This window comes from Coregonus lavaretus, assembly GCF_964263955.1.
Source record: "Coregonus lavaretus genome assembly, contig: HAP1_SCAFFOLD_361, whole genome shotgun sequence".
In the NCBI taxonomy this organism is placed as follows: Eukaryota; Metazoa; Chordata; class Actinopteri; order Salmoniformes; family Salmonidae; genus Coregonus; species Coregonus lavaretus.
Window position 1 is genome coordinate 191,879 of NW_028165982.1, and position 27,332 is coordinate 219,210.

At 45.5% G+C, this 27,332-nt stretch overlaps 1 protein-coding gene across 2 annotated transcripts in view; it reads right to left on the minus strand.

The window, feature by feature from the left end:
- LOC311115236 (E3 ubiquitin-protein ligase RING2-like) overlaps nt 1–27,332 on the minus strand; it is a 139,881-nt gene that overhangs the window by 11,878 nt on the left and 100,671 nt on the right. Inside the window, exons 1-7 of one of the 2 annotated variants that reach the window (XM_084190432.1) lie at nt 17,144–17,180; nt 15,862–15,957; nt 7,300–7,460; nt 5,210–5,425; nt 4,860–4,959; nt 3,962–4,137; nt 3,076–3,265 (exon numbers count right to left, since the gene is read on the minus strand). In XM_084190432.1, coding sequence (XP_084046558.1) covers nt 3,076–3,265; nt 3,962–4,137; nt 4,860–4,959; nt 5,210–5,425; nt 7,300–7,460; nt 15,862–15,948 — 930 coding nt within the window. In that variant the 5' untranslated portion in view covers nt 15,949–15,957; nt 17,144–17,180. Of the gene's footprint in view, nt 1–3,075; nt 3,266–3,961; nt 4,138–4,859; nt 4,960–5,209; nt 5,426–7,299; nt 7,461–15,861; nt 15,958–17,143; nt 17,181–27,332 lie in introns of those variants that run through there. The other variant, XM_084190431.1, reaches the window with a different exon arrangement.

Here is a 27,332-nt window from a genome sequence, read left to right on the forward strand (position 1 = left end):
AGAAACAACACTAGACTAAAGGTCACCTGGGTGACCAGAGCGATTAGAAACAACACTAGACTAAAAGGTCACCTGGGTGACCAGAGTGATTAGAAACACTAGACTAAAGGTCACCTGGGTGACCAGAGTGATTAGAAACACTAGACTAAAGGTCACCTGGGTGACCAGAGTGATTAGAAACACTAGACTAAAGGTCACCTGGGTGACCAGAGAGATTAGAAACAACACTAGACTAAATGTCACCTGGGTGACCAGAGTGATTAGAAACACTAGACTAAAGGTCACCTGGGTGACCAGAGTGATTAGAAACACTAGACTAAAGGTCACCTGGGTGACCAGAGTGATTAGAAACACTAGACTAAAGGTCACCTGGGTGACCAGAGAGATTAGAAACAACACTAGACTAAAGGTCACCTGGGTGACCAGAGTGATTAGAAACACTAGACTAAAGGTCACCTGGGTGACCAGAGTGATTAGAAACACTAGACTAAAGGTCACCTGGGTGACCAGAGAGATTAGAAACAACACTAGACTAAATGTCACCTGGGTGACCAGAGTGATTAGAAACACTAGACTAAAGGTCACCTGGGTGACCAGAGATTAGAAACACTAGACTAAAGGTCACCTGGGTGACCAGAGTGATTAGAAACACTAGACTAAAGGTCACCTGGGTGACCAGAGTGATTAGAAACACTAGACTAAAGGTCACCTGGGTGACCAGAGTGATTAGAAACAACACTAGACTAAAGGTCACCTGGGTGACCAGAGTGATTAGAAACAACACTAGACTAAAAGGTCACCTGGGTGACCAGAGTGATTAGAAACACTAGACTAAAGGTCACCTGGGTGACCAGAGATTAGAAACACTAGACTAAAGGTCACCTGGGTGACCAGAGTGATTAGAAACACTAGACTAAAGGTCACCTGGGTGACCAGAGTGATTAGAAACACTAGACTAAAGGTCACCTGGGTGACCAGAGAGATTAGAAACAACACTAGACTAAATGTCACCTGGGTGACCAGAGTGATTAGAAACACTAGACTAAAGGTCACCTGGGTGACCAGAGATTAGAAACACTAGACTAAAGGTCACCTGGGTGACCAGAGAGATTAGAAACACTAGACTAAAGGTCACCTGGGTGACCAGAGTGATTAGAAACACTAGACTAAAGGTCACCTGGGTGACCAGAGTGATTAGAAACACTAGACTAAAGGTCACCTGGGTGACCAGAGTGATTAGAAACAACACTTGACTAAAGGTCACCTGGGTGACCAGAGTGATTAGAAACACTAGACTAAAGGTCACCTGGGTGACCAGAGTGATTAGAAACAACACTAGACTAAAGGTCACCTGGGTGACCAGAGTGATTAGAAACAACACTAGACTAAAAGGTCACCTGGGTGACCAGAGTGATTAGAAACACTAGACTAAAGGTCACCTGGGTGACCAGAGTGATTAGAAACACTAGACTAAAGGTCACCTGGGTGACCAGAGTGATTAGAAACACTAGACTAAAGGTCACCTGGGTGACCAGAGAGATTAGAAACAACACTAGACTAAAGGTCACCTGGGTGACCAGAGTGATTAGAAACACTAGACTAAAGGTCACCTGGGTGACCAGAGTGATTAGAAACAACACTAGACTAAAAGGTCACCTGGGTGACCAGAGTGATTAGAAACACTAGACTAAAGGTCACCTGGGTGACCAGAGTGATTAGAAACACTAGACTAAAGGTCACCTGGGTGACCAGAGTGATTAGAAACACTAGACTAAAGGTCACCTGGGTGACCAGAGAGATTAGAAACAACACTAGACTAAAGGTCACCTGGGTGACCAGAGTGATTAGAAACACTAGACTAAAGGTCACCTGGGTGACCAGAGTGATTAGAAACAACACTAGACTAAAGGTCACCTGGGTGACCAGAGTGATTAGAAACAACACTAGACTAAAGGTCACCTGGGTGACCAGAGTGATTAGAAACACTAGACTAAAGGTCACCTGGGTGACCAGAGTGATTAGAAACACTAGACTAAAGGTCACCTGGGTGACCAGAGAGATTAGAGTGTGTGCCTATTTACATTTTAGTCATTTAGCAGACGCTCTTATCCAGAGCGACTTACATGAGTGCATACATTATTTTTTTATTTTTTATACTGGCCCCCGTGGGAAACGAACCCACAACCCTGGCGTTGCAAACGCCATGCTCTACCAACTGAGCTACATCCCTGCCGGCCGTTCCCTCCCCTACCCTGGACGACACTGGGCCAATTGTCACGGCCGGCTACGACAGAGCCTGGATTCGAACCAGGATCTCTAGTGGCACAGCCCATGATGGTTATCATCACACATAACACAGCAGCACTGCTAGCATCCTCTTTTACCACTTCACCTAATCTTTCCTAAACATTAGATGACTGTTCTGGACCTCCATTCTATAACATTAGATGACTGTTCTGGACCTCCATTCTATAACATTAGATGACTGTTCTGGACCTCCATTCTATAACATTAGATGACTGTTCTGGACCTCCATTCTATAACATTAGATGACTGTTCTGGACCTCCATTCTATAACATTAGATGACTGTTCTGGACCTCCATTCTATAACATTAGATGACTGTTCTGGACCTCCATTCTATAACATTAGATGACTGTTCTGGACCTCCCTTCTCTTTATTTTCAACTCTCCATTTCTCTGATTTTTCTTATTTCATTAAAATCCGACATATAACTTTTTCGATCAATATTAACGTTTTCTGGTCGTTCCCAAAAGCGTTTGAAGAGTAGGCTATTTGGCACGCGTAAAGTTAGGCCCTAAAGCGTAAAGTTAGGCCCTAAAGCGTAAAGTTAGGCCCTAAAGCGTAAAGTTAGGCCCTAAAGCGTAAAGTTAGGCCCTAAAGCGTAAAGTTAGGCCCTAAAGCGTAAAGTTAGGCCCTAAAGCTTGGCCTTAACCTCAGATAGCCTAAAATAATGAAAGAAAAATCTAAATGTACCCTATAGATGAATTGCACATTAATGATACATTTCTGGAATTATTTTCTTGTTGTAGTAGTAATATATTGTATTATTACCGTGAACTGGCCGTTGGCTGTAGGGATGTAGATGGTGTATTGTTTCTCGGAGGCAGCGTCTACATTGATTGGGCTGGCCTCTCCATTCTTCCTCAGTTCCTCCAGGGCCAGACGTACCGCCAGGTACTTGGACAGGTGGTCCACTGTGGCGTTACCTGACGTCTTGATGTACCTGGGAACAAACTCAACACTGCCACACACACACTAGCATTAGTAGACTTCTTGATGAACCTGGGCACTAACTCAACACATTACCTGAGGTTTAGAAAGATATACACACACTTTCACCATCTAAACTTTCCCCAACTAAACTTTCCCCATCTAAACTTGGTCTTGAATCCTTTCCAAACGTCCACAGGTACAGTCTCACAGTTTTTCACAGACAGGCTTCAAATACACATGCCTATGCAGATTAGAAGATCAACACTACTCCAGTCATTGGGAAGATTTAAAGCTGCACTATGCAGAAATCGCTCCGCCGTTTCCTGGTTGCTAAAATTCTAAATAGTTCGCCTAATTTCAGTTTATGTGACAGAACAACCAAGTATAGTGTAGAGAATCGTTGCACCATCTAAGCCGCTGTGAAATATATTTTCCATAACCAACAATATTATATTTTCAGCTGTTTGAAGCTGGTGTAGAAAACCGAAAGTAAAAGATGCAAAAGCAAAACTTAAGAACGGGAACCATAGAAATAGAGCACATAGAACAGATCTACCGCTTCCTAGACATCCTTTCAGTTAGAATTTGGTCGAATCGCCCAAAAATGTACATATTGCAGCTTTAATATTGTGCAATTTGTGTATCTGGAACAAACCATCTATCCATCCATCCATCCATCCATCCATCCATCCATCCTGTATCCCACTCAGCCTCAGTTCCCCACCTGGTCTGCACGGTGTCCTCCTTGTCCATGAGCGTAGGGTGAGGGCAGAACACCAGCTCTATCTCGCTGGCCCCGTCCATCGCCAGGTCTCCTCCTCCTCCGTTCTCTGTAGCATTATCCATGTCCAGACCAGAGTCATCTGATGTCTTGGTACGCTTGATGCTCGGCCCCGCCTCCTGGTTTGATTGAATGATTGATTTATTGGGGGAAAAAGATGCGCCGAATACAACCATGGGGATAAAATGTTAAAGCGATAAGATGCTTTAACGAGGAAAAGACACTGACTGGCTATCCTGCTGTAAAATTCCTGGTGTCATTTACTCAACAAAATGTACATTTGAATGCATTTATACCCCTGCTTTACAATAACACATTTATACCCCTGCTTTACAATAACACATTTATACCCCTGCTTTACAATAACACATTTATACCCCTGCTTTACAATAACACATTTATACCCCTGATTTACAATAACACATTTATACCCCTGCTTTACAATAACACATTTATACCCCTGCTTTACAATAACACATTTATACCCCTGCTTTACAATAACACATTTACACCCCTGCTTTACAATAAACCTTACCCATCCCATCTACACAATCCGTTAATAATACCCTGCACGTTACCCATCCCATGTCATACACATCTCGTAGAGCCACATACATAATACACATGTACTAACACAGCTCAACTTTACTGATTGTGTTTAGGTATTTGATAGACATGGGAAAACGATTGCACAAATCCAGTCGGGTTTTCAATAAATCCTGGTTGGAGGAATCCGGATTTCCTGCTTTATTTTTCTGATACCGGGAATTTCCCATACCGGGATTTTGGGGATGTTACTGGAATTCTGCAACCTTGCATGGGAATGAAGGTGTGCTAATACCTGGTTGGAGTGGACGGAGACGTTGCTGCAGTGGGAGGAATCGCCGTTGTCCTCCGCCCCGCTCCCGTTCTCCAGCTGGTGCTTCTTCCCCCGCTGCAGCCTGGAGTGACACCCAGTGGTGGGAGGAAGGAAGAGCAGAGAGAGGTCAGATGATTTAAATTCCATTATATAAAGTAACATTTAATTTGACCATATTCACAGGGTAAGTTGTTCTGACATTGGTGAGGTGAGACACCTGAATGGGAAAATAGAGATAAGATTAGCAGTACAGTCATGGCCTGTATCGAAGGCCCTCTTCAATGTTGTGGGCCAGGATTAGGGGTTAAAGGTCAGGGGTCAGGGTACAGTACCTGTTCTTGGCCTGTATCTTGAGGCCCTCCTCGATGCTGTGGGACAGGGCCTGCTGGTTGTTGTGTTTGGAGATGCGGGCCAGAACCCTCTCCTGATGGGCCTCGTACTCATCTCTGCTGGGGTAGATCTTACTGATGAGGGCGTCGAAGTTAGGGTCCGGCCGCAGGGATCGTTTAGACACCAGCTTCTTTCTGCACGTAGGGCATTCCTTGTTGCTGGGTAGAACAGACAGAGAGTTAGCACGTAGGGCATTCCTTGTTGCTAGGTAGAACAGACAGAGAGTTAGCACGTAGGGCATTCCTTGTTGCTGGGTAGAACAGACAGAGAGTTAGCACGTAGGGCATTCCTTGTTGCTGGGTAGAACAGACAGAGAGTTAGCACGTAGGGCATTCCTTGTTGCTAGGTAGAACAGACAGAGAGTTAGCACGTAGGGCATTCCTTGTTGCTAGGTAGAACAGACAGAGAGTTAGCACGTAGGGCATTCCTTGTTGCTGGGTAGAACAGACAGAGAGTTAGCACGTAGGGCATTCCTTGTTGCTGGGTAGAACGAACACACACAGAGAGACAGAGAGAGAAACAAGGTTAGAACTTGAGGTAATTATGTCCTGTGTCACTAAAGTGATCAGCAGTTGATCATGACGTTTGATACGGTTAGTAGACATTGATAAATGCAATACACAGACACTTGGCAATCGACACAGACACTGGGGTCGTACACAGACACTGGGGTCGTACACAGACACTGGGGTCGTCGACACAGACACTGGGGTCGTCGACACAGACACTGGGGTCGTCGACACAGACACTGGGGTCGTCGACACAGACACTGGGGTCGTCCACACAGACACTGGGGTCATCGACACAGACACTGGGGTCATCGACACAGACACTGGGGTCGTACACAGACACTGGGGTCGTACACAGACACTGGGGTCATCGACACAGACACTGGGTAATCAGTGTCAGAGAAAACTAATAGAGAATTGTGTCAACAGTGGCATGTGGTGGTGTTGTTATTGTGTCAACAGTGGCATGTGGTGGTGTTGTTATTGTGTCAACAGTGGCATGTGGTGGTGTTGTTATTGTGTCAACAGTGGCATGTGGTGGTGTTGTTGCGGCATGTGGTGGTGTTGTTGCGGCATGTGGTGGTGGTGTTGCGGCATGTGGTGGTGGTGTTGCGGCATGTGGTGGTGGTGTTGCGGCATGTGGTGGTGTTGTTGCGGCATGTGGTGGTGTTGTTGCGGCATGTGGTGGTGTTGTTGCGGCATGTGGTGGTGTTGTTGCGGCATGTGGTGGTGTTGTTGCGGCATGTGGTGGTGTTGTTGCGGCATGTGGTGGTGTTGTTGCGGCATGTGGTGGTGTTGTTGCGGCATGTGGTGGTGTTGTTGCGGCATGTGGTGGTGTTGTTGCGGCATGTGGTGGTGTTGTTGCGGCATGTGGTGGTGTTGTTGCGGCATGTGGTGGTGTTGTTGCGGCATGTGGTGGTGTTGTTGCGGCATGTGGTGGTGTTGTTGCGGCATGTGGTGGTGTTGTTGTGGCATGTGGTGGTGTTGTTGTGGCATGTGGTGGTGTTGTTGTGGCATGTGGTGGTGGTGTTGTGGCATGTGGTGGTGGTGTTGTGGCATGTGGTGGTGGTGTTGTGGCATGTGGTGGTGGTGTTGTGGCATGTGGTGGTGGTGTTGTGGCATGTGGTGGTGGTGTTGCGGCATGTGGTGGTGGTGTTGCGGCATGTGGTGGTGTTGTTGCGGCATGTGGTGGTGTTGTTGCGGCATGTGGTGGTGTTGTTGCGGCATGTGGTGGTGTTGTTGCGGCATGTGGTGGTGTTGTTGCGGCATGTGGTGGTGTTGTTGTGGCATGTGGTGGTGTTGTTGTGGCATGTGGTGGTGTTGTTGTGGCATGTGGTGGTGTTGTTGTGGCATGTGGTGGTGTTGTTGTGGCATGTGGTGGTGTTGTTGTGGCATGTGGTGGTGTTGTTGTGGCATGTGGTGGTGTTGTTGTGGCATGTGGTGGTGGTGTTGTGGCATGTGGTGGTGTTGTTGTGGCATGTGGTGGTGTTTTTTACTCAAACTGAGTGAACATACTAACATACCCTGATCTGAGGGCGGTGATGATGCAGTCGGCACAGAAGCGGTGCAGACACTCCTTGGTTGTCATGGTGTTCTTGAGCATGTCCAGACAGATGGGACACATCAGCTCACTGTGGAGGCTCCTGGGAGACACCGCTATCTCCAGGCCGTCGGTGATGGCCTCCTGTACAGGGGACAAACAGACCAAACCATGACCCTACAGTACAGGTCATATATTCTCTATGGCCTCCTGCAGGGGACAAACAGACCAAACCATGACCCTACAGTACAGGTCATATATTCTCTATGGCCTCCTGCAGGGGACAAACAGACCAAACCATGACCCTACAGTACAGGTCATATATTCTCTATGGCCTCCTGCAGGGGACAAACAGACCAAACCATGACCCTACAGTACAGGTCATATATTCTCTATGGCCTCCTACAGGGGTAACTGATCATAATAAGAGACTTGATTTACCACGTCTGAAGCACCATTTAGGCAGAGTTTAGGAGCGCTCTGGAGCAATTCCATTGACCTAAGGTGCAAACTCTCAGTAGGCCCCAAGACAGCCCCCCTGGCCCAGTGGTGGAGCAGTTTCTTGGATGGTTCTTGGATGGACCGCTCCTACTTGTAAACAAAACTAAGGATATGTCTATTGATTTCCAGAGGAGCTCACTGCCACCAATACACTCTGATAGATGGTGAGCCATTGGAGACACTTGATTATACCGTAATACCGCCACAGCCCTACCGTTGATTAGACCGTATTACCGCCACACCCCTACCGTTGATTATACCGTATTACCGCCACAGCCCTACCGTTGATTAGACCGTATTACCACCACAGCCCTACCGTTGATTAGACCGTATTACCGCCACAGCCCTACCGTTGATTAGACCGTATTACCGCCACAGCCCTACCGTTGATTAGACCGTATTACCGCCACAGCCCTACCGTTGATTAGACCGTATTACCACCACAGCCCTACCGTTGATTAGACCGTATTACCACCACAGCCCTACCGTTGATTAGACCGTATTACCGCCACAGCCCTACCGTTGATTAGACCGTATTACCACCACAGCCCTACCGTTGATTAGACCGTATTACCACCACAGCCCTACCGTTGATTAGACCGTATTACCACCACACCCCTACCGTTGATTAGACCGTATTACCGCCACAGCCCTACCGTTGATTAGACCGTATTACCACCACACCCCTACCGTTGATTAGACCGTATTACCGCCACAGCCCTACCGTTGATTAGACCGTATTACCACCACAGCCCTACCGTTGATTAGACCGTATTACCGCCACACCCCTACCGTTGATTAGACCGTATTACCGCCACAGCCCTACCGTTGATTAGACCGTATTACCACCACACCCCTACCGTTGATTAGACCGTATTACCACCACACCCCTACCGTTGATTAGACCGTATTACCGCCACACCCCTACCGTTGATTAGACCGTATTACCGCCACAGCCCTACCGTTGATTAGACCGTATTACCACCACACCCCTACCGTTGATTAGACCGTATTACCACCACACCCCTACCGTTGATTAGACCGTATTACCGCCACAGCCCTACCGTTGATTAGACCGTATTACCGCCACAGCCCTACCGTTGATTAGACCGTATTACCGCCACAGCCCTACCGTTGATTAGACCGTATTACCACCACAGCCCTACCGTTGATTAGACCGTATTACCGCCACAGCCCTACCGTTGATTAGACCGTATTACCACCACACCCCTACCGTTGATTAGACCGTATTACCACCACACCCCTACCGTTGATTAGACCGTATTACCACCACAGCCCTACCGTTGATTAGACCGTATTACCGCCACAGCCCTACCGTTGATTAGACCGTATTACCGCCACAGCCCTACCGTTGATTAGACCGTATTACCACCACAGCCCTACCGTTGATTAGACCGTATTACCGCCACAGCCCTACCGTTGATTAGACCGTATTACCGCCACAGCCCTACCGTTGATTAGACCGTATTACCGCCACAGCCCTACCGTTGATTAGACCGTATTACCGCCACAGCCCTACCGTTGATCCATACAAATATCTTGGCACTTTCCCTGACAGCAAACAAGGTTGAGGCCAATGTGGATACTGAGGAAACTCAGCAGTTTCAGGGTGGATAAGACGCTGATGACCATCTTTTACAGATCGTTAATTGAATCCATTTTAATATTCAATATGATCTGCTGTTTTGGTAATCTAGACAGAGTAAGAACAGGTAACATTGTTAAACTAAGTAGCAGGATCATTGGTATGAACTGAACTTTCACCTTTGTCACCTGTATCAGACACTAGTCATTTATAAGGAGCCATCCATTCTGAGGGAATCCCAGACACTAGTCATTTATAAGGAGCCATCCATTCTGAGGGAATCCCAGATACTAGTCATTTATAAGGAGCCATCCATTCTGAGGGAATCCCAGACACTAGTCATTTATAAGGAGCCATCCATTCTGAGGGAATCCCAGACACTAGTCATGTGACTCGTTTCAGGAAACTAGGCGTTTGTCGCGCGCCACTACTTCACAGGAGAGGCATTTGAACGTAAATGTAAGTCGCTCTGGATAAGAGCGTCTGCTAAATGACTAAAATGTAAATGTAAATGTAAACTTTTTTTATCAAAATGCTTTTTTTGGCAGAAATGCCTTCTGGAATATGTGAACTTTCATGTACCTTAATAACAAACGTGTATGCCATCTGTAAATACGAATAAAATTGTTATTACGAGCCTAGTTGGTTTAGCCATGGAAAAAGACAACAACCTTCCCGCTAGCCATGATTGGCTGAGATAATGAGTGGGCTGGACATGCCGAGAGATGAGTTTGGATTGGTCTGCCATGTAGCTGCTTCTGTTTATAATATGAGCTGGTCAGTACATGTAGGTAATCCTTTCTAACGCTGCTTTTTAAAAAATATATCACATAGTAGAACTGCATAAGAGTTGCTCTCCACATTCTGGAGGACCGAGTTTTGAAATCAGTGGAATTAGAGTATGATAGCTAAGGAGATTAAGAAAATTCTGGCGTTTGATTGCAAATATGCAGACGGAGTCGAAAAGAGAACACAGAAGGCTCCGGATTACATCTTCAAACTAAGGGCAACCATGGCATCCGTGACAGAGAGGGAGAAGCGTCCATCCACGTATACGGGTAAGATAGTCTAGCTAGCTACATTTTCAGATATTACACGTTTCTAATTTTGTCAGAAAGTCGTTTTCATTTCAAGTTAGTGTACTGTTAGCTAACTAGCTAACGTTAGCTGGCTGGTTAGATAGCTAACTTTAAGTGTATGATCTGTGTAGTAATATTGTTCGTATCTCAGAGCCATTTGCATTGCTAGTTATAGCCTAATGTTAGCTAGCTAACATTGAACCTGGTTGGTTAGCTACCTGCAGATTCATGCAGGATACCGTTACGAGTTGAGATCATGGTTCATTGTTTAGCTAGCTAGCTACATGTCTAAACAAAAGACTATGCAAGTAACTATTTCAATAGAATGTTTATGATGTCACTGCGACAACTGTCGATAGACGTAGCTGGTAAATTCTCTCTGGCTATCTACTCCGATTTCAGAGCACTCTCATCTGAGTGTGCCAGAGCGCAGAATAACTGACGAATTTATGAACGCTCAACACCCGTTAAATATGGCCGGTGTCAGTAAACGTTGGCAAAAAAAAGCGTAATTAAATTGTTGCCAGCAGCACAGTTGCAGTCACCAACACTCTGGATAACATAAACACAGCCTAACCAGCTCTGCTAGGGCGAGTAATGGGCAGTGAGCCGTTCTCTCATTTGTGTCTGGAAGTAGCTAGCAAGCTAGCCAACGTTAATGCTGTTGTTAGGCCAGAACGCTCGGATCAACCCTACTCCTCGGCCAGAGCGTCCAGTGTGCGCTCCGAGAGCGAAACGCTCTGAATTTACGAACGGCCAATCTGACAACGCTCTGAGATTACGAACGCCCAGAGCACACTCTGGCACTCCAGATTAAATTTACGAACACACCCGTAGTATAAACCAGCCTTAAGTCTTGAAATCTTTGGTTGTTTAGAACATGGCCTCACATGGGAATCCATAAAGAGCTGGGTGGGGCTAAAGGGTGTGAACGATGCTGAATGGGTGGAGACAAAGAAGAGCTCTCCAGTAGGTACCAAAACATTCAAGGGTCATTTTCTCAAAAGTAAGGTTACAAGTTTATCAACTTTCAAAGCATAATTACTTTCCCATTGTTCCTCAACTGTAGTGTATGATATACCATTTTCTAGCTCTGAGTCTCCACTTTCATCCAATGTAAAAAACACAATTTCAAATTTTGCTACACAAGACCGAATCGAGCCGGTTGGTCACATACACTACCATTCAAATGTTTGGACACACCAACTAATTCAAGGGTTTTTCCTAATTTTTACATTGTAGAATAATAGTGAAGTCATCAGAACTATGAAATAACACATATGGAATCATGTAGTAACCAAAAAAGTGTTAAACAAATCAAAATATATTTTATATATTTGATTCTTCAAATAGCCACCCTTTGCCTTGATGACAGCTTTGCACACTCTTGGCATTCTCTCAACCAGCTTCATGAGGTAGTCACCTGGAATGCATTACAATTAACAGGTGTGCCTTCCTAAAAGTTAATTTGTGGAATTGATTTCCTTCTTAATGCACTTGAGCCAATCAGTTGTGTTGTGACAAGGTACGGGGATATACAGAAGATAGCCCTATTTGGTAAAAGACCAAGTCCATATTATGGCAAGAACAACTCAAATAAGCAAAGAGAAACGACAGTCCATAATTACTTTAAGACATGAAGGTCAGTGAATCAGGAAAATGTAAAGACATTTTAAAGTTTCTTCAAGTGCAGTCGCAAAAACCATCAAGCGCTATGATGAAAGTGGCTCTCATGAGGACCGCCACAGGAAAGGAAGACCCAGAGTTACCTCTGCTGCAGAGGATAAAATCACTAGAGTTACCAGCCTCAGAAATTACAGCCCAAATAAATGCTTCAGAGTTCAAGTCACAGACACATCTCAACATCAAATATTCAGAGGAGACTGTGTGAATCAGGCCTTCATGGTCGATTTGCTGCAAAGAAACCACTACTAAAGGACACCAATAAGAAGAAGAGACATACTTGGGCCAAGAAACACGAGCAATGGACATTAGACCGGTGGAAATGTGTCCTTTGGTCTGGAGTCCAAATTGGGTTAGGCCACTTACTGTTGGCCTGGCTGGCTGACTGCTACTGCCTGAGCAGAGATGATGACTTTAAGGAATTCAAAATAATAAAGTCATCCAATGAAAACTAGGTAATATACCAGACCTTGGGACCACATCACCCCCACCCACATCACCCCCATCACCCTCCACTGGCTCCCAGCCCACATCACCCCCACCCTCATCACCCTCCACTGGCTCCCAGCCCACATCACCCCCACCCTCATCACCCACATCACCCTCATCACCCTCCACTGGCTCCCAGCCCACATCACCCCCACCCTCATCACCCACATCACCCTCATCACCCACATCACCCTCCACTGGCTCCCAGCCCACATCACCCCCACCCTCATCACCCTCCACTGGCTCCCAGCCCACATCACCCCCACCCTCATCAAACTCCACTGGCTCCCAGCCCACATCAGCCACACTCTCATCACCCTCCACTGGCTCCCAGCCCACATCACCCCCACTCTCATCACCCTCCACTGGCTCCCAGCCCACATCACCCCCACCCACATCACCCTCCACTGGCTCCCAGCCCACATCACCCCCACCCTCATCACCCTCATCAAACTCCACTGGCTCCCAGCCCACATCACCCCCACCCACATCAAACTCCACTGGCTCCCAGCCCACATCACCCCCACCCACATCACCCTCCACTGGCTCCCAGCCCACATCACCCCCACCCTCATCACCCACATCAAACTCCACTGGCTCCCAGCCCACATCACCCCCACCCTCATCAAACTCCACTGGCTCCCAGCCCACATCACCCCCACCCTCATCACCCACATCAAACTCCACTGGCTCCCAGTCCACATCACCCCCACCCACATCAAACTCCACTGGCTCCCAGTCCACATCACCCCCACCCACATCAAACTCCACTGGCTCCCAGCCCACATCACCCCCACCGTCATCACCCACATCAAACTCCACTGGCTCCCAGTCCACATCACCCCCACCCACATCAAACTCCACTGGCTCCCAGTCCACATCACCCCCACCCTCATCACCCACATCAAACTCCACTGGCTCCCAGTCCACATCACCCCCACCCACATCAAACTCCACTGGCTCCCAGTCCACATCACCCCCACCCACATCAAACTCCACTGGCTCCCAGCCCACATCACCCCCACCCTCATCACCCACATCAAACTCCACTGGCTCCCAGTCCACATCACCCCCACCCACATCAAACTCCACTGGCTCCCAGTCCACATCACCCCCACCCACATCAAACTCCACTGGCTCCCAGCCCACATCACCCCCACCCTCATCACCCACATCAAACTCCACTGGCTCCCAGTCCACATCACCCCCACCCACATCAAACTCCACTGGCTCCCAGCCCACATCACCCCCACCCTCATCACCCACATCAAACTCCACTGGCTCCCAGCCCACATCACCCCCACCCTCATCAAACTCCACTGGCTCCCAGTCCACATCACCCCCACCCTCATCACCCACATCAAACTCCACTGGCTCCCAGTCCACATCACCCCCACCCACATCAAACTCCACTGGCTCCCAGTCCACATCACCCCCACCCACATCAAACTCCACTGGCTCCCAGCCCACATCACCCCCACCCTCATCACCCACATCAAACTCCACTGGCTCCCAGTCCACATCACCCCCACCCACATCAAACTCCACTGGCTCCCAGTCCACATCACCCCCACCCACATCAAACTCCACTGGCTCCCAGCCCACATCACCCCCACTGGCTCCCAGTTCAATACAGGATCATCCTTAAATTGCTCATGCTCACCTATAAAGCACTCAATGGGCTGGCGGCTACATACCTTACTGACCTCCTGCACCACCACCTGTTCACTGACCTCCTGCACCCCTACTTGTTCACTGACCTCCTGCACACTGACCTCCTGCACCCCTACCTGTGTGGCTGCCAGCCAAATAGCGTTGCACTTCTGTTGTCATGTGATGAAAATGAAGCTATTTTCTGCCGAATGTGTTGCACTAATGTATTTTCTGTGAAGGGAAACTATAGTAACACGTCCCTGACCACTCTATTGAAGCAAAAAAACACTTGACTTTCAATATAAAATGCAGGTGAAATGGTTTAAAACGCTGACATTTTTCTTCTTCTCCCCAATGTGGACCTGACAGATACACTGGAATATTTTCTATGTTTTGCATTTTGAATTTTCATAAAAAAGCTCTAAAATCATTGTAATGTCATTATTTCATAATGCATTTAATAAAATATATATATATTTTTTTACGAAATCGAAATCCATGATTATTTGTTTAAATCATCGGACCGAAACGACGTCAAAAAGCACTAATTGCTCAGCACTACTACATATTGGTGAATATATTGTATTGGTGTATATTTATTGTCATGTTTTCAATGTGTTTTTACTACCCGCTGCAAAATGAATGACACCCTGGGGATCATATAGACTACTCTACTAGGTGGCCTAAGCCTAATGATGATGCTAGTAGGCGTCTGTAGCAAATACAGTGCATTCACAAAGTATTCAGACCCCTTGCCTTTCCAAATCATGTCCAATCAATTGAATTTACCACAGGTGGACTCCAATCAAGTTGTAGAAACATCTCAAGGATGATCAATGGAAACAGGATGCACCTGAGCTCAATTTCGAGTCTCATAGCAAAGGGTCTGAATACGGTATCTGTTTTTTATTTTTAATAAATGTGCAAAAATTAATAAAAAACTGTTTTCGCTTTGTCAATATGTGGTATTGTGTGTAGATTGATGAGGGTGAAAAAATATTTAATCAATTTTAGAATAAGGCTGTAACGTAACAAAATGTGGAAAAAGTCAAGGGGTCTGAATACTTTCCGAATGCACTGATCTGTGACACAAACTCTCAAATCTACGTTATGAACTTTAAATTGAAGTTCATAACTACCTGTGGAAACCTCTGTAGCTCAGAGACAGAGGTGTTACATTAAATGTGGTCCCTACCTGTGGAAACCTCTGTAGCTCAGAGACAGAGGTGTTACATTAAATGTGGTCCCTACCTGTGGAGTCCTCTGTAGCTCAGAGACAGAGGTGTTACATTAAATGTGCTCCCCTACCTGTGGAAACCTCTGTAGCTCAGAGACAGAGGTGTTACATTAAATGTGGTCCCTACCCGTGGAGTCCTCTGTAGCTCAGAGACAGAGGTGTTACATTAAATGTGCTCCCCTACCTGTGGAGTCCTCTGTAGCTCAGAGACAGAGGTGTTACATTAAATGTGGTCCCTACCTGTGGAGTCCTCTGTAGCTCAGAGACAGAGGTGTTACATTAAATGTGCTCCCCTACCTGTGGAGTCCTCTGTAGCTCATACAGACTGAGTTCCCATGTCTTACTGAGAGGTTGCACCCCATTGGTCTGCACTGTCTGCGTCATAGTCCCAATCTGGAATAAAAAAACATTATCATTAAAACAGACAAAAAACACATCCATCTCTCTTTCCCTCTCCATCTCTCTCCATCCCTCTTTCGCTCTCCATCCCTCTTTCGCTCTCTCTCTCCCTTTCCCACTTACTGTTGGTCAGCACCATTTAACAAAATGTTTGATTTTATGTGCAGAAAATATAAACAGATAAATTGATTAGATATTAATTAATAATAATAGGTAGCTAGATCAGAGGACCCAAAAACTACAATAATTTCAACATCGCAGTCATGTCAAATCAATGTTTGTTTTGTTGCAGATGCAAAGTTTGGTAAAATAATTATGGGAAAAAAAACATCACAAACTGTCATTATTTCTGTTACCAAACTTTGCGTCTGCACTGTTCTTCAAGTAAATGTGTTTGTTAAATGTTCTGTGGAAATTGTTAAAAGTAGTCATTGTGCATAGAGTTGTATGGTTTGTTTAACTTTGCAACCATTAGTTTTTATATGACATCCCTGTTAAAGTCTCAGCATCATCACTCTGTTACCATGGAATTTCCCTTTGACAGCATCTGATGGTTTGACAGTTAGCTAAGATTCCTTTTGTTTGCCTCCAAAAGCACATTAATTAACTAGCAACCTGGAGTACAATCATACCAATGCATACTGAAATATATTTTGGGAGGCAACCGTCTTAAAAATTAATTGTATTTTATATATCCTGTTTTTTGTCCCAGACATTGTAACAATACATTATTAGCTAGCTAGCAGAGCATTAGCAGAGCTAGGCAGTTAGCTTCCCCATTTGTCTTTGTGTTGGATTCTGGCTGCTAACGTTACAGATGTGCGCATACAGAATCGCCTGGATAAAATATGCTATATAGCATTGAACGTTTTACTTCTAATCATATCTATGCATAATGTCTATGCGCAACAAGACAGAAGGCGTTTTATGCATTTATTCTACACTATCACAAGAAATAAAACACAGAAAGGCTGGCTAGTTAAGGCTAGCTAAGGTTAGCTACTAGTTCTGCTGCGCCGGAGCCTCACGACCAATCAACGACGCACTAAAATATACAAGCAATCTGTTGTTCAATGTACCATTATCTGGTCCACCCTTGTTTTACCGTCACTGTAGTCGTCTAGCGACGAAGCTGAAAAACAATCAAATATCGCCGAAACGTCTTTGTTTATGTACTTACATGTTGTGTTGTGGATACAGACGATCCGGTCAGCGCGTTCCCGTTCTGGAGATTTCAATATGGCGGATTTTTACCGTCGCAGTGCAGTTTGGGAAACGTAGGCACACTGCCAAAACAGTCGCACAAATGTACCCCTAAAATTATTGTTCCGCTACAGCAGAGCGGAAGAGGCGAAACTGGGCCAAAATCTGGTCTTCTCCAGCAGGTGACGTTTTTTTTTTTTCGCTCATCAAGCGATTCCTTTTGTATGGAGGTCAATGAGAGAGCGTCGGATTTCATTAACACAACATGTAATGGCTTATTTGATCGAATATAAGTAGGACACGTGACATCCTGGCAACTTTGAGAAAGAATACTGTATATTGGAGTTGTGCTTGTTGTTCACAGCATATCTGCCCTCTCCTTGGCTAGAATGGTCCCACCTGATGCTCCAGCTGATTTTTGAATATATTTAGAATAGAAAAAGAAAATAATCTTAATTCTTAAAGCAGGGACACGATCAATGGGGGCCGCCATCTAATGTACTTATGCACAAATCATCAGTTACATTATTACATGATTTGGAAATAACATGTACTTGGTTTTACCAGCATTTAGTCCCAACTTCAGGTCAACTGAGGCTTTCTGCAAGGTAGTAAAAGCAGACTGAAGAGTCAACAGAGCCTGAGCTGCCGTAGGGGCAGAGCCTGAGCTGCCGTAGGGGCGGAGCCTGAGCTGCCGTAGGGGCAGAGCCTGAGCTGCCGTAGGGGGCAGAGCCTGAGCTGCCGTAGGGGCGGAGCCTGAGCTGCCGTAGGGGCGGAGCCTGAGCTGCCGTAGGGGCGGAGCCTGAGCTGCCGTAGGGGCGGAGCCTGAGCTGCCGTAGGGGCGGAGCCTGAGCTGCCGTAGGGGCGGAGCCTGAGCTGCCGTAGGGGCGGAGCCTGAGCTGCCGTAGGGGGCAGAGCCTGAGCTGCCGTAGGGGCGGAGCCTGAGCTGCCGTAGGGGGCAGAGCCTGAGCTGCCGTAGGGGGCAGAGCCTGAGCTGCCGTAGGGGGCAGAGCCTGAGCTGCCGTAGGGGGCAGAGCCTGAGCTGCCGTAGGGGCAGAGCCTGAGCTGCCGTAGGGGCAGAGTCTGAGCTGCCGTAGGGGCGGAGCCTGAGCTGCCGTAGGGGGCGGAGCCTGAGCTGCCGTAGGGGCAGAGCCTGAGCTGCCGTAGGGGCGGAGCCTGAGCTGCCGTAGGGGGCGGAGCCTGAGCTGCCGTAGGGGCAGTAGCGTATACAACAGGGTCATCTGCGTACAGATGAAAGTTACAGGTTTGTACAGACGGACCAATGCTGTTAATATAAATAGTGAAAAGAACTGGACCAAGAATCGAACCCGGTGGGACACCTTTTGTTCTGTCTAGAAATCCTGATTTAACGCCATCAGTAAGTACACACTGTGTTCTATCTTTTAAATAATTCTCAACCCAGCCCGATCTAAGCCAATCGTAGAGAGTTTCTGAACAAGTAAGGTGTGATCCACAGGTTCGAAAGCCTTGGACAGGTCTATGAAGAGGGCAGCACAGTGTTTCTTCGTATCTAAACATTTATGACATCATTTAAAACCATAAAAGTAGCAGAGATTCTCTGGATAAGAGCGTCTGCTAAATGACTAAAATGTAAATAGCACTACATAGCACCACATTACATTTACATCATTTAGCAGACGCTCTTATCCAGAGCGACTTACAAATTGGTGCATTCAACTTATGATAGCCAGTGGGACAACCACCTTTTTTTTGTTTTTATGGGGGGGTGGGGGAGGGGGGAGTAGAAGGATTACTTTATACTATTCCAGGTATTCCTTAAAGAGGTAGGGTTTCAAGTGTCTCCGGAAGGTGGTCAGTGACTCCGCTGTCCTGGCGTCGTGGGGGAGCTTGTTCCACCATTGGGGTGCCAGAGCTGCGAATAGCTTTGAATGGGCTGAGCGGGAACTGTGCTTCCGTAGAGGTAGGGGAGCTAGCAGGCCAGAGGTGGATGAACGTAGTGCCCTCGTTTGGGTGTAGGGTCTGATCAGAGCCTGAAGGTAAGGAGGTGCCGTTCCCCTCACAGCTCCGTAGGCAAGCACCATGGTCTTGTAGTAGATGCGAGCCTCAACTGGAAACCAGTGGAGTGTGCGGAGGAGCGGGGTGACATGAGAGAACTTGGGAAGGTTGAACACCAGACGGGCTGCAGCGTTCTGGATAAGTTGTAGGGGTTTAATGGCACAGGCAGGGAGCCCAGCCAACAGCGAGATACAGTAGTCCAGATGGGAGATGACAAGTGCCTGGATTAGGACCTGTGCCGCTTTCTGTGTAAGAAAGCACCACATAGCACTACATAGCACTACACAGCACTATATAACACTACACAGCACTACATAGCACCACATAGCACTACATAACACTACACAGCACCACATAGCACTACAGAACACTACATAGCACCACATAGCACTACAGAACACTACATAGCACCACATAGCACTACAGAACACTACAATACGATTCATGTTCTTCTCCTTTTTGTTTGTGTATTTCCAGTATTGACGTTGTGTTGTTGGCGACTGGTCTGTCTTCAGAGGCAAACTAATTGCCTCCAACAATGTCTGTGACGTCCTAGACAACGCTTTTCCCCCAAGGGAAATTAAGTTAATTGCCTGGCTGCTGGACAATTCCAATGGAACTGTGAACAGGCATTATCCTGAATTATTGTGAATAACTGCTATCAACCAGTATCCAAAACAACCAGTTTTTATTCAGTGTAATTATGTTAAACTGCTAAAAACAGAACTACAGTTGAACTGCCAAATTACCGTATGTAGAGCACTGGACAGCCCACGGCGCCTAGTTGAACGCCTGCACTGTCACTGCAATTGTTGTAACTGGGGTGATGTGTTATAGCCTGTTAACATACTTTGGCTTTACATACCTTACCGTAGGCCAACGTTAGGGATTGAGATGGAGCGTATGCTTGTGTTAACTTTCTACAATCTGGTTAAAATGATGATTTAGAGCATCAAATTAATTTGTGTCAGAGTTGATTTTTGGGAAGTAGCCTATGGTTTAAGAAAACAACAACATTTCCACTTCCACACGCTCTTCTTGCCGTTGCCCTATGATGCCAGATCATCACTGCACTCAGCTGCTAAATAACCTCCATCCTTGAACCTCCATTATACTATAGGCCTTTTAGCCTAGGTCTAATCGACCCAGAAATGATTGGGTCAGACAATGGAATAAGTAGCCTAATTTCTCATGACAAAGCACTGCTCATATTAGGCATATCTGTAAAATAGGAATTCAGATGACGTTAGTTGTGGTACTGGTGATGCCTTTTTCTGCCCCACTGGGTGTCGTCAGTGTTAATCATGTATTTCTGTTGGCAACAGAGTGTTCGTTAAGCCAAGTAGATGCCTTGACACGTCTCCTTCGATTAGAAAATAAACACATTGGAAAAAATGTTTGTAGCCTACTGTTTACAAATGTCCACCTCATCTAAAACACCCCTTCCAATTAGCCTAGGCTGTACAAATCATACGAATATGTCATCAAAATATATGACTCTTTTATCCATAGCAACTTATATCCATTTTACAAAGATCGGTGGATCCAGGAATCAAACCCACTATCATGGCGTTGCAGCTGCTAAGCAACATGCTCGACCAACCGAGGACCACTCTAGGTCCTTGTGGTTATATTTATTGTAGTCTTATCTTAAAAGGGGCAATCTGCAGTTCAAAACAACAACCACAAAGCGGGGTACCCCACCTCTGTTTTGTTAAACAGGTGTGGGATAAACAGAGATGGATGCAACGACTAACCATCCATGAGTTCAACATTGTATTTATTTGAGGCTATATGGTGTTTATTTATTTATTTACAATTACATTGTTTAGAAACAAGGTAGTAAAATACGCTTCTATTTTGGGTCGCGATGCGGTGAGACTATGATCATTCATCATTCTTCACTCATATTATTCTTCAAAAAAACAATGTGTATTAAATAACAGGCCTATATTGTAGCGAATCCGGGGGTCTCCTTGACCGGGGCGCCCACTCGGGTCCAGCGACAGTCGAGCCAAAACCATTATGCCAAGAGTTCCGAACCCCTTGACGAGGTCGCTAGTTGTTGGGTTACGGTTGCTACAATTGGCCTTACCCAGGACTTCTTTAAAACAGGACAACGTTTAGTTTGAAGATGCTAAAAAGTAAGTTTTGGCGTGAAAGAGATTGAAAGGAATTTTTGTCAAATGCTTGGTAAACAACAGGTGTAGACTAACAGTGAAATGCTGACTTACTGCCCCTCCCAATGCAGAAATAGAAAAAACTAATAACAGGTAATAATGAGTAACAATATGTTGGCTATATACAAAACATTAGGAACACCTGCTCTCTCCATGACAGACTGACCAGGTGAATCCAGGTGAAAGCTATGATCCCTTATTGATGTCACTTGTTAAATCCACTTCAATCAGTGTAGATGAAGGTGAGGAGACAGGTTAAAGAAGGATTTTTTAAGCCTTGAGACAATTGAGACATGGATTGTGTAATGTGTGCCATTCAGAGGGTAAATGGGCAAGACAAAAGATTGAAGTGTCTTTGAACAGGGTATGGTAGTAGGTGCCAGGTGCACCGGTTTGTGTCAAGTACAGCTGCTGGGTTTTTCCACGCTCAACAGTTTCCCGTGTGTGTCAACAATGGTCCCCCACCCAAAGGACATCCAGCCAACTTGACACAACTGTGGGAAGCACTGGAGTCAACATGGGCCAGCATCCCTGTGGAAAGCTTTTGACACGTTGTAGAGTCCATGCCCCGACGAATTGAGGCTGTTCTGAGGGCAAAAGGGTGTGTGTTCCTAATGTTTTTCACGCTCAGTATACATTGGGTACCAGTACCGAGTTGATGTGCAGGGGTACGAGGTAATTAAGGTAGCTAGCCACTGCCCTCATTCAATGCCAGTTTGACTATGTTAGTACTTCCTGGTTTGGGGGCTTATCTAAGCTTATGAAGGGGAAGCTCCAGAGAGCCCAGAATAAGCTGATCAGGGCAGTATTGAAGGTGAGTCCAGGTACTCACATAGGCAGGAGCTGCTTTCAGGAACTCACCTGGCTGCCTGTTGAGGCTAGGGCCAGTTAATAACCCTTTAGACTGGGTTTTGGTTTACAGGAGTATTAATGGTTCTGCGCCCAGATATCTAACTGATTACTTTCCCCGTGTTAATGGATGCACACAATCACAGCACCAGATCAGCTGTTGCTAATGTGTGCTTATACAGGTTCAGGGGTAATGCTGTGTGCTTATACAGGTTCAGGGGTAATGCTGTGTGCTTATACAGGTTCAGGGGTAATGCTGTGTGTTTATACAGGTTCAGGGGTAATGCTGTGTGCTTATACAGGTTCAGGGGTAATGCTGTGTGCTTATACAGGTTCAGGGGTAATGCTGTGTGTTTATACAGGTTCAGGGGTAATGCTGTGTGCTTATACAGGTTCAGGGGTAATGCTGTGTGTTTATACAGGTTCAGGGGTAATGCTGTGTGTTTATACAGGTTCAGGGGTAATGCTGTGTGTTTATACAGGTTCAGGGGTAATGCTGTGTGTTTATACAGGTTCAGGGGTAATGCTGTGTGTTTATACAGGTTCAGGGGTAATGCTGTGTGTTTATACAGGTTCAGGGGTAATGCTGTGTGTTTATACAGGTTCAGGGGTAATGCTGTGTGTTTATACAGGTTCAGGGGTAATGCTGTGTGCTTATACAGGTTCAGGGGTAATGCTGTGTGCTTATACAGGTTCAGGGGTAATGCTGGGAAAGGTATTATCACGTATACTGGAGCCTCAGAGTGGAATGAGCTGCCTCTGCCCAGAAAAACGACGTCCTCTCTGGGCAGCTTTAAAAACCTGTTTGATGTCTTCTGTGCCCATATGAATGACCCCTACGATGTAACTGCAATGATGAGATAGATGTTCTTCTTCTCCGTGTTTTGTTTTCTAATCTGGTTGTCATACTGTGTTCCATCTTGCCAGCCATCTTGTCTCCGGAGGACCACCATGGAAAGAAGTCCCAGACTGTAATGTGTGTTTTCCTCCATGATTTTCCTCATGTGCATGTACGGCTTTTTCAAGTTTTATGAATTATTAAACAAACAAAAAACTCTACTAAAAAGCATGTGTGATGAGTCAAAAAGGTGAGTGCAAAGAGGGTCAATGCACATAGTCCAAGTAGCTATTTGGTAACTATTTACTAACTACCCGATTTAGCAGTCTTATAGCTTGGGGGTAGAAGCTGTTCAGGGTCCTGTTGGTTCCAGACTTGGTGCACTGGTACCGCTTGCCGTGTGATAGTAGAGAGAATAGTCTATGACGGGTGACTGAAGTATGAACATTTTTAGGGCCTTCCTCTGACACCGCCTGGTATACAGTGGGGCAAAAAAGTATTTAGTCAGCCACCAATTGTGCATGTTCTCCCACTTAAAAAGATGAGAGAGGCCTGTAATTTTCATCATAGGTACACGTCAACTATGACAGACAAAATGAGGAAAAAAAATCCAGAAAATCACATTAAAGGATTTTTTATGAATTTATTGCATGAACTAAATGCATGCTTTTCAATCGAACGCTGCTAGCACCCGCCCACCCGACTAGAATCACCACTCTCGACGGGTCTGACCTAGAGTATGTGGACAACTACAAATATCTAGGTGTCTGGTTAGACTGTAAACTCAACTTCCAGACTCACATAAAGAATCTCCAATCCAAAGTTAAATCTAGAATCGGCTTCCTATTTCGCAACAAAGCCTCCTTCACTCATGCTGCCAAACATGCCCTCGTAAAACTGACTATCCTACCGATCCTTGACTTCGGCGATGTCATTTACAAAATAGCCTCCAACACTCTACTCAGCAAATTGGATGTAGTCTATCACAGTGCCATCCGTTTTGTCTCCAAAGCCCCATATACTACCCACCACTGTGACCTGTACGCTCTTGTTGGCTGGTCCTCACTACATGTTCGTCGTCAAACCCACTGGCTCCAGGCCATCTATAAATCACTGCTAGGCAAATCCCCGCCTTATCTTAGCTCATTGGTCACCATAGCAGCACCCACCCGTAGTCTGCGCTCCAGCAGGTATATCTCACTGGTCATTCCCAAAGCCAACACCTCCTTTGGCCGCCATTCCTTCCAGTTCTCTGCTGCCAATGACTGGAACGAATTGCAAAAATCTCTGAAGCTGGAGACTCTTATCTCCCTCAATAACTTTAAGCATCAGTTGTCAGAGCACCTTACCGATCACTGCACCTGTACACAGCCCATCTGAAATTTAGCCCACCCAACTACCTCATCCCTATATTGTTATTTATTTTGCCCTTTTGCACCCCAGTATCTCTATTTGCACATCATCTCTTGCACATCTAGCATTCCAGTGTTAATACTATTGTAATTATTCTGCACTATAGCCTATTTATTGCCTTACCTCCATAACTTGCTACATTTGCACACACTGTATATATATTTTCTGTTGTATTTCTGACTTTATGTTTTTTTTACCCCATATGTAACTCTGTGTTGTTTTTATTGCACTACTTTGCTTTATCTTGGCCAGGTCGCAGTTGTAAATGAGAACCTGTTCTCAACTGGCTTACCTGGTTAAATAAAGGTGAAATAAAAATAAAATAAATAAAAAAAAATTGCAAATTATGGTGGAAAATAAGTATTTGGTCAATAACAAAAGTTTCTCAATACTTTGTTATATACCCTTTGTTGGCAATGACACAGGTCAAACGTTTTCTGTAAGTCTTCACAAGGTTTTCACACACTGTTGCTGGTATTTTGGCCCATTCCTCCATGCAGATCTCCTCTAGAGCAGTGATGTTTTGGGGCTGTCGCTGGGCAACACAGACTTTCAACTCCCTCCAAAGATTTTCTATGGGGTTGAGATCTGGAGACTGGCTAGGCCACTCCAGGACCTTGAAATGCTTCTTACGAAGCCACTCCTTCGTTGCCCGGGCGGTGTGTTTGGGATCATTGTCATGCTGAAAGACCCAGCCACGTTTCATCTTCAATGCCCTTGCTGATGGAAGGAGGTTTTCACTCAAAATCTCACGATACATGGCCCCATTCATTCTTTCCTTTACACGGATTAGTCGTCCTGGTCCCTTTGCAGAAAAACAGCCCCAAAGCATGATGTTTCCACCCCCATGCTTCACAGTAGGTATGGTGTTCTTTGGATGCAACTCAGCATTCTTTGTCCTCCAAACACGATGAGTTGAGTTTTTACCAAAAAGTTCTATTTTGGTTTCATCTGACCATATGACATTCTCCCAATCCTCTTCTGGATCATCCAAATGCACTCTAGCAAACTTCAGACGGGCCTGGACATGTACTGGCTTAAGCAGGGGGACACGTCTGGCACTGCAGGATTTGAGTCCCTGGCGGCGTAGTGTGTTACTGATGGTAGGCTTTGTTACTTTGGTCCCAGCTCTCTGCAGGTCATTCACTAGGTCCCCCCGTGTGGTTCTGGGATTTTTGCTCACCGTTCTTGTGATCATTTTGACCCCACAGGGTGAGATCTTGCGTGGAGCCCCAGATCGAGGGAGATTATCAGTGGTCTTGTATATCTTCCATTTCCTAATAATTGCTCCCACAGTTGATTTCTTCAAACCAAGCTGCTTACCTATTGCAGATTCAGTCTTCCCAGCCTGTTGCAGGTCTACAATTTTGTTTCTGGTGTCCTTTGACAGCTCTTTGGTCTTGGCCATAGTGGAGTTTGGAGTGTGACTGTTTGAGGTTGTGGACAGGTGTCTTTTATACTGATAACAAGTTCAAACAGGTGCCATTAATACAGGTAACGAGTGGAGGACAGAGGAGCCTCTTAAAGAAGAAGTTACAGGTCTGTGAGAGCCAGAAATCTTGCTTGTTTGTAGGTGACCAAATACTTATTTTCCACCATAATTTGCAAATAAATTCATAAAAAATCCTACAATGTGATTTTCTGGATTTTTTTTCTCAATTTGTCTGTCATAGTTGACGTGTACCTATGATGAAAATTACAGGCCTCTCTCATCTTTTTAAGTGGGAGAACTTGCACAATTGGTGGCTGACTAAATACTTTTTTTCCCCATTGTATACACTACCAGTCAAATGTTTGGACACTCATTCAAGGGTTTTTCTTTATTTCTTACTATTTTCTACATTGTAGAATAATAGTGAAGACATCAAAACTATGAAATAACACATATGGAATCATGTAGTAACCAAAAAAAGTGTTAAATAAATCAAAATATATTTTATATTTGAGATTCTTCAAATAGTCACCCTTTGCCTTGATGACAGCTTTGCACACTCTTGCCATTCTCTCAACCAGCTTCATGAGGTAGTCACCTGGAATGCATTTCAATTAACAGGTGTGCCTTCTTAAAAGTTAATTTGTGGAATTTATTTCCTTCTTAATGCATTTGAGCCAATCAGTTGTGTTGTGACAAGGTACAGTGCCTTGCAAAAGTATTCATCCCCCTTGGTGTTTTTCCTATTTTGTTGCATTACAACCTGTCATTTAAATGGATTTCTATTTGGATTTCATGTAATGGACAACCCCAAAATAGTCCAAATTGGTGAAGTGAAATGAAAAAAAATAACTTGTTTCAATGAATGCTAAAAAATAAATAAACTGAAAAGTGGTGCATGCATATGTATTCACCCCCTTTGCTATGAAGCCCCTAAATAAGATCTGGTGCAACCAATTACCTTCAGAAGTCACATAATTAGTTAAATAAAGTCCACCTGTGTGCAATCTAAGTGTCACATGATCTCAGTATATATACACACCTGCTCTGAAAGGCCTCAGAGTCTGCAACACCACTAAGCAAGGGGCACCACCAAGCAAGTGGCACCATGAAGACCAAGGAGCTCTCCAAACAGGTCAGGGACAAAGTTGTGGAGAAGTACAGATCAGGCTTGGGTTATAAAAAAAGATCAGAAACTTTGAACATCCCACGGAGCACCATTAAATCCATTATTAAAAAATTTGAAATAATATGGCACCACAACAAACCTGCCAAGAGAGGGCCGCCCACCAAAACTCACGGACCAGGCAAGGAGGGCATTAATCAGAGAGGCAACAAAGAGACCAAAGATAACCCTGAAGGAGCTGCAAAGCTCCACAGCGGAGATTGGAGTATCTGTCCATAGGACCACTTTAAG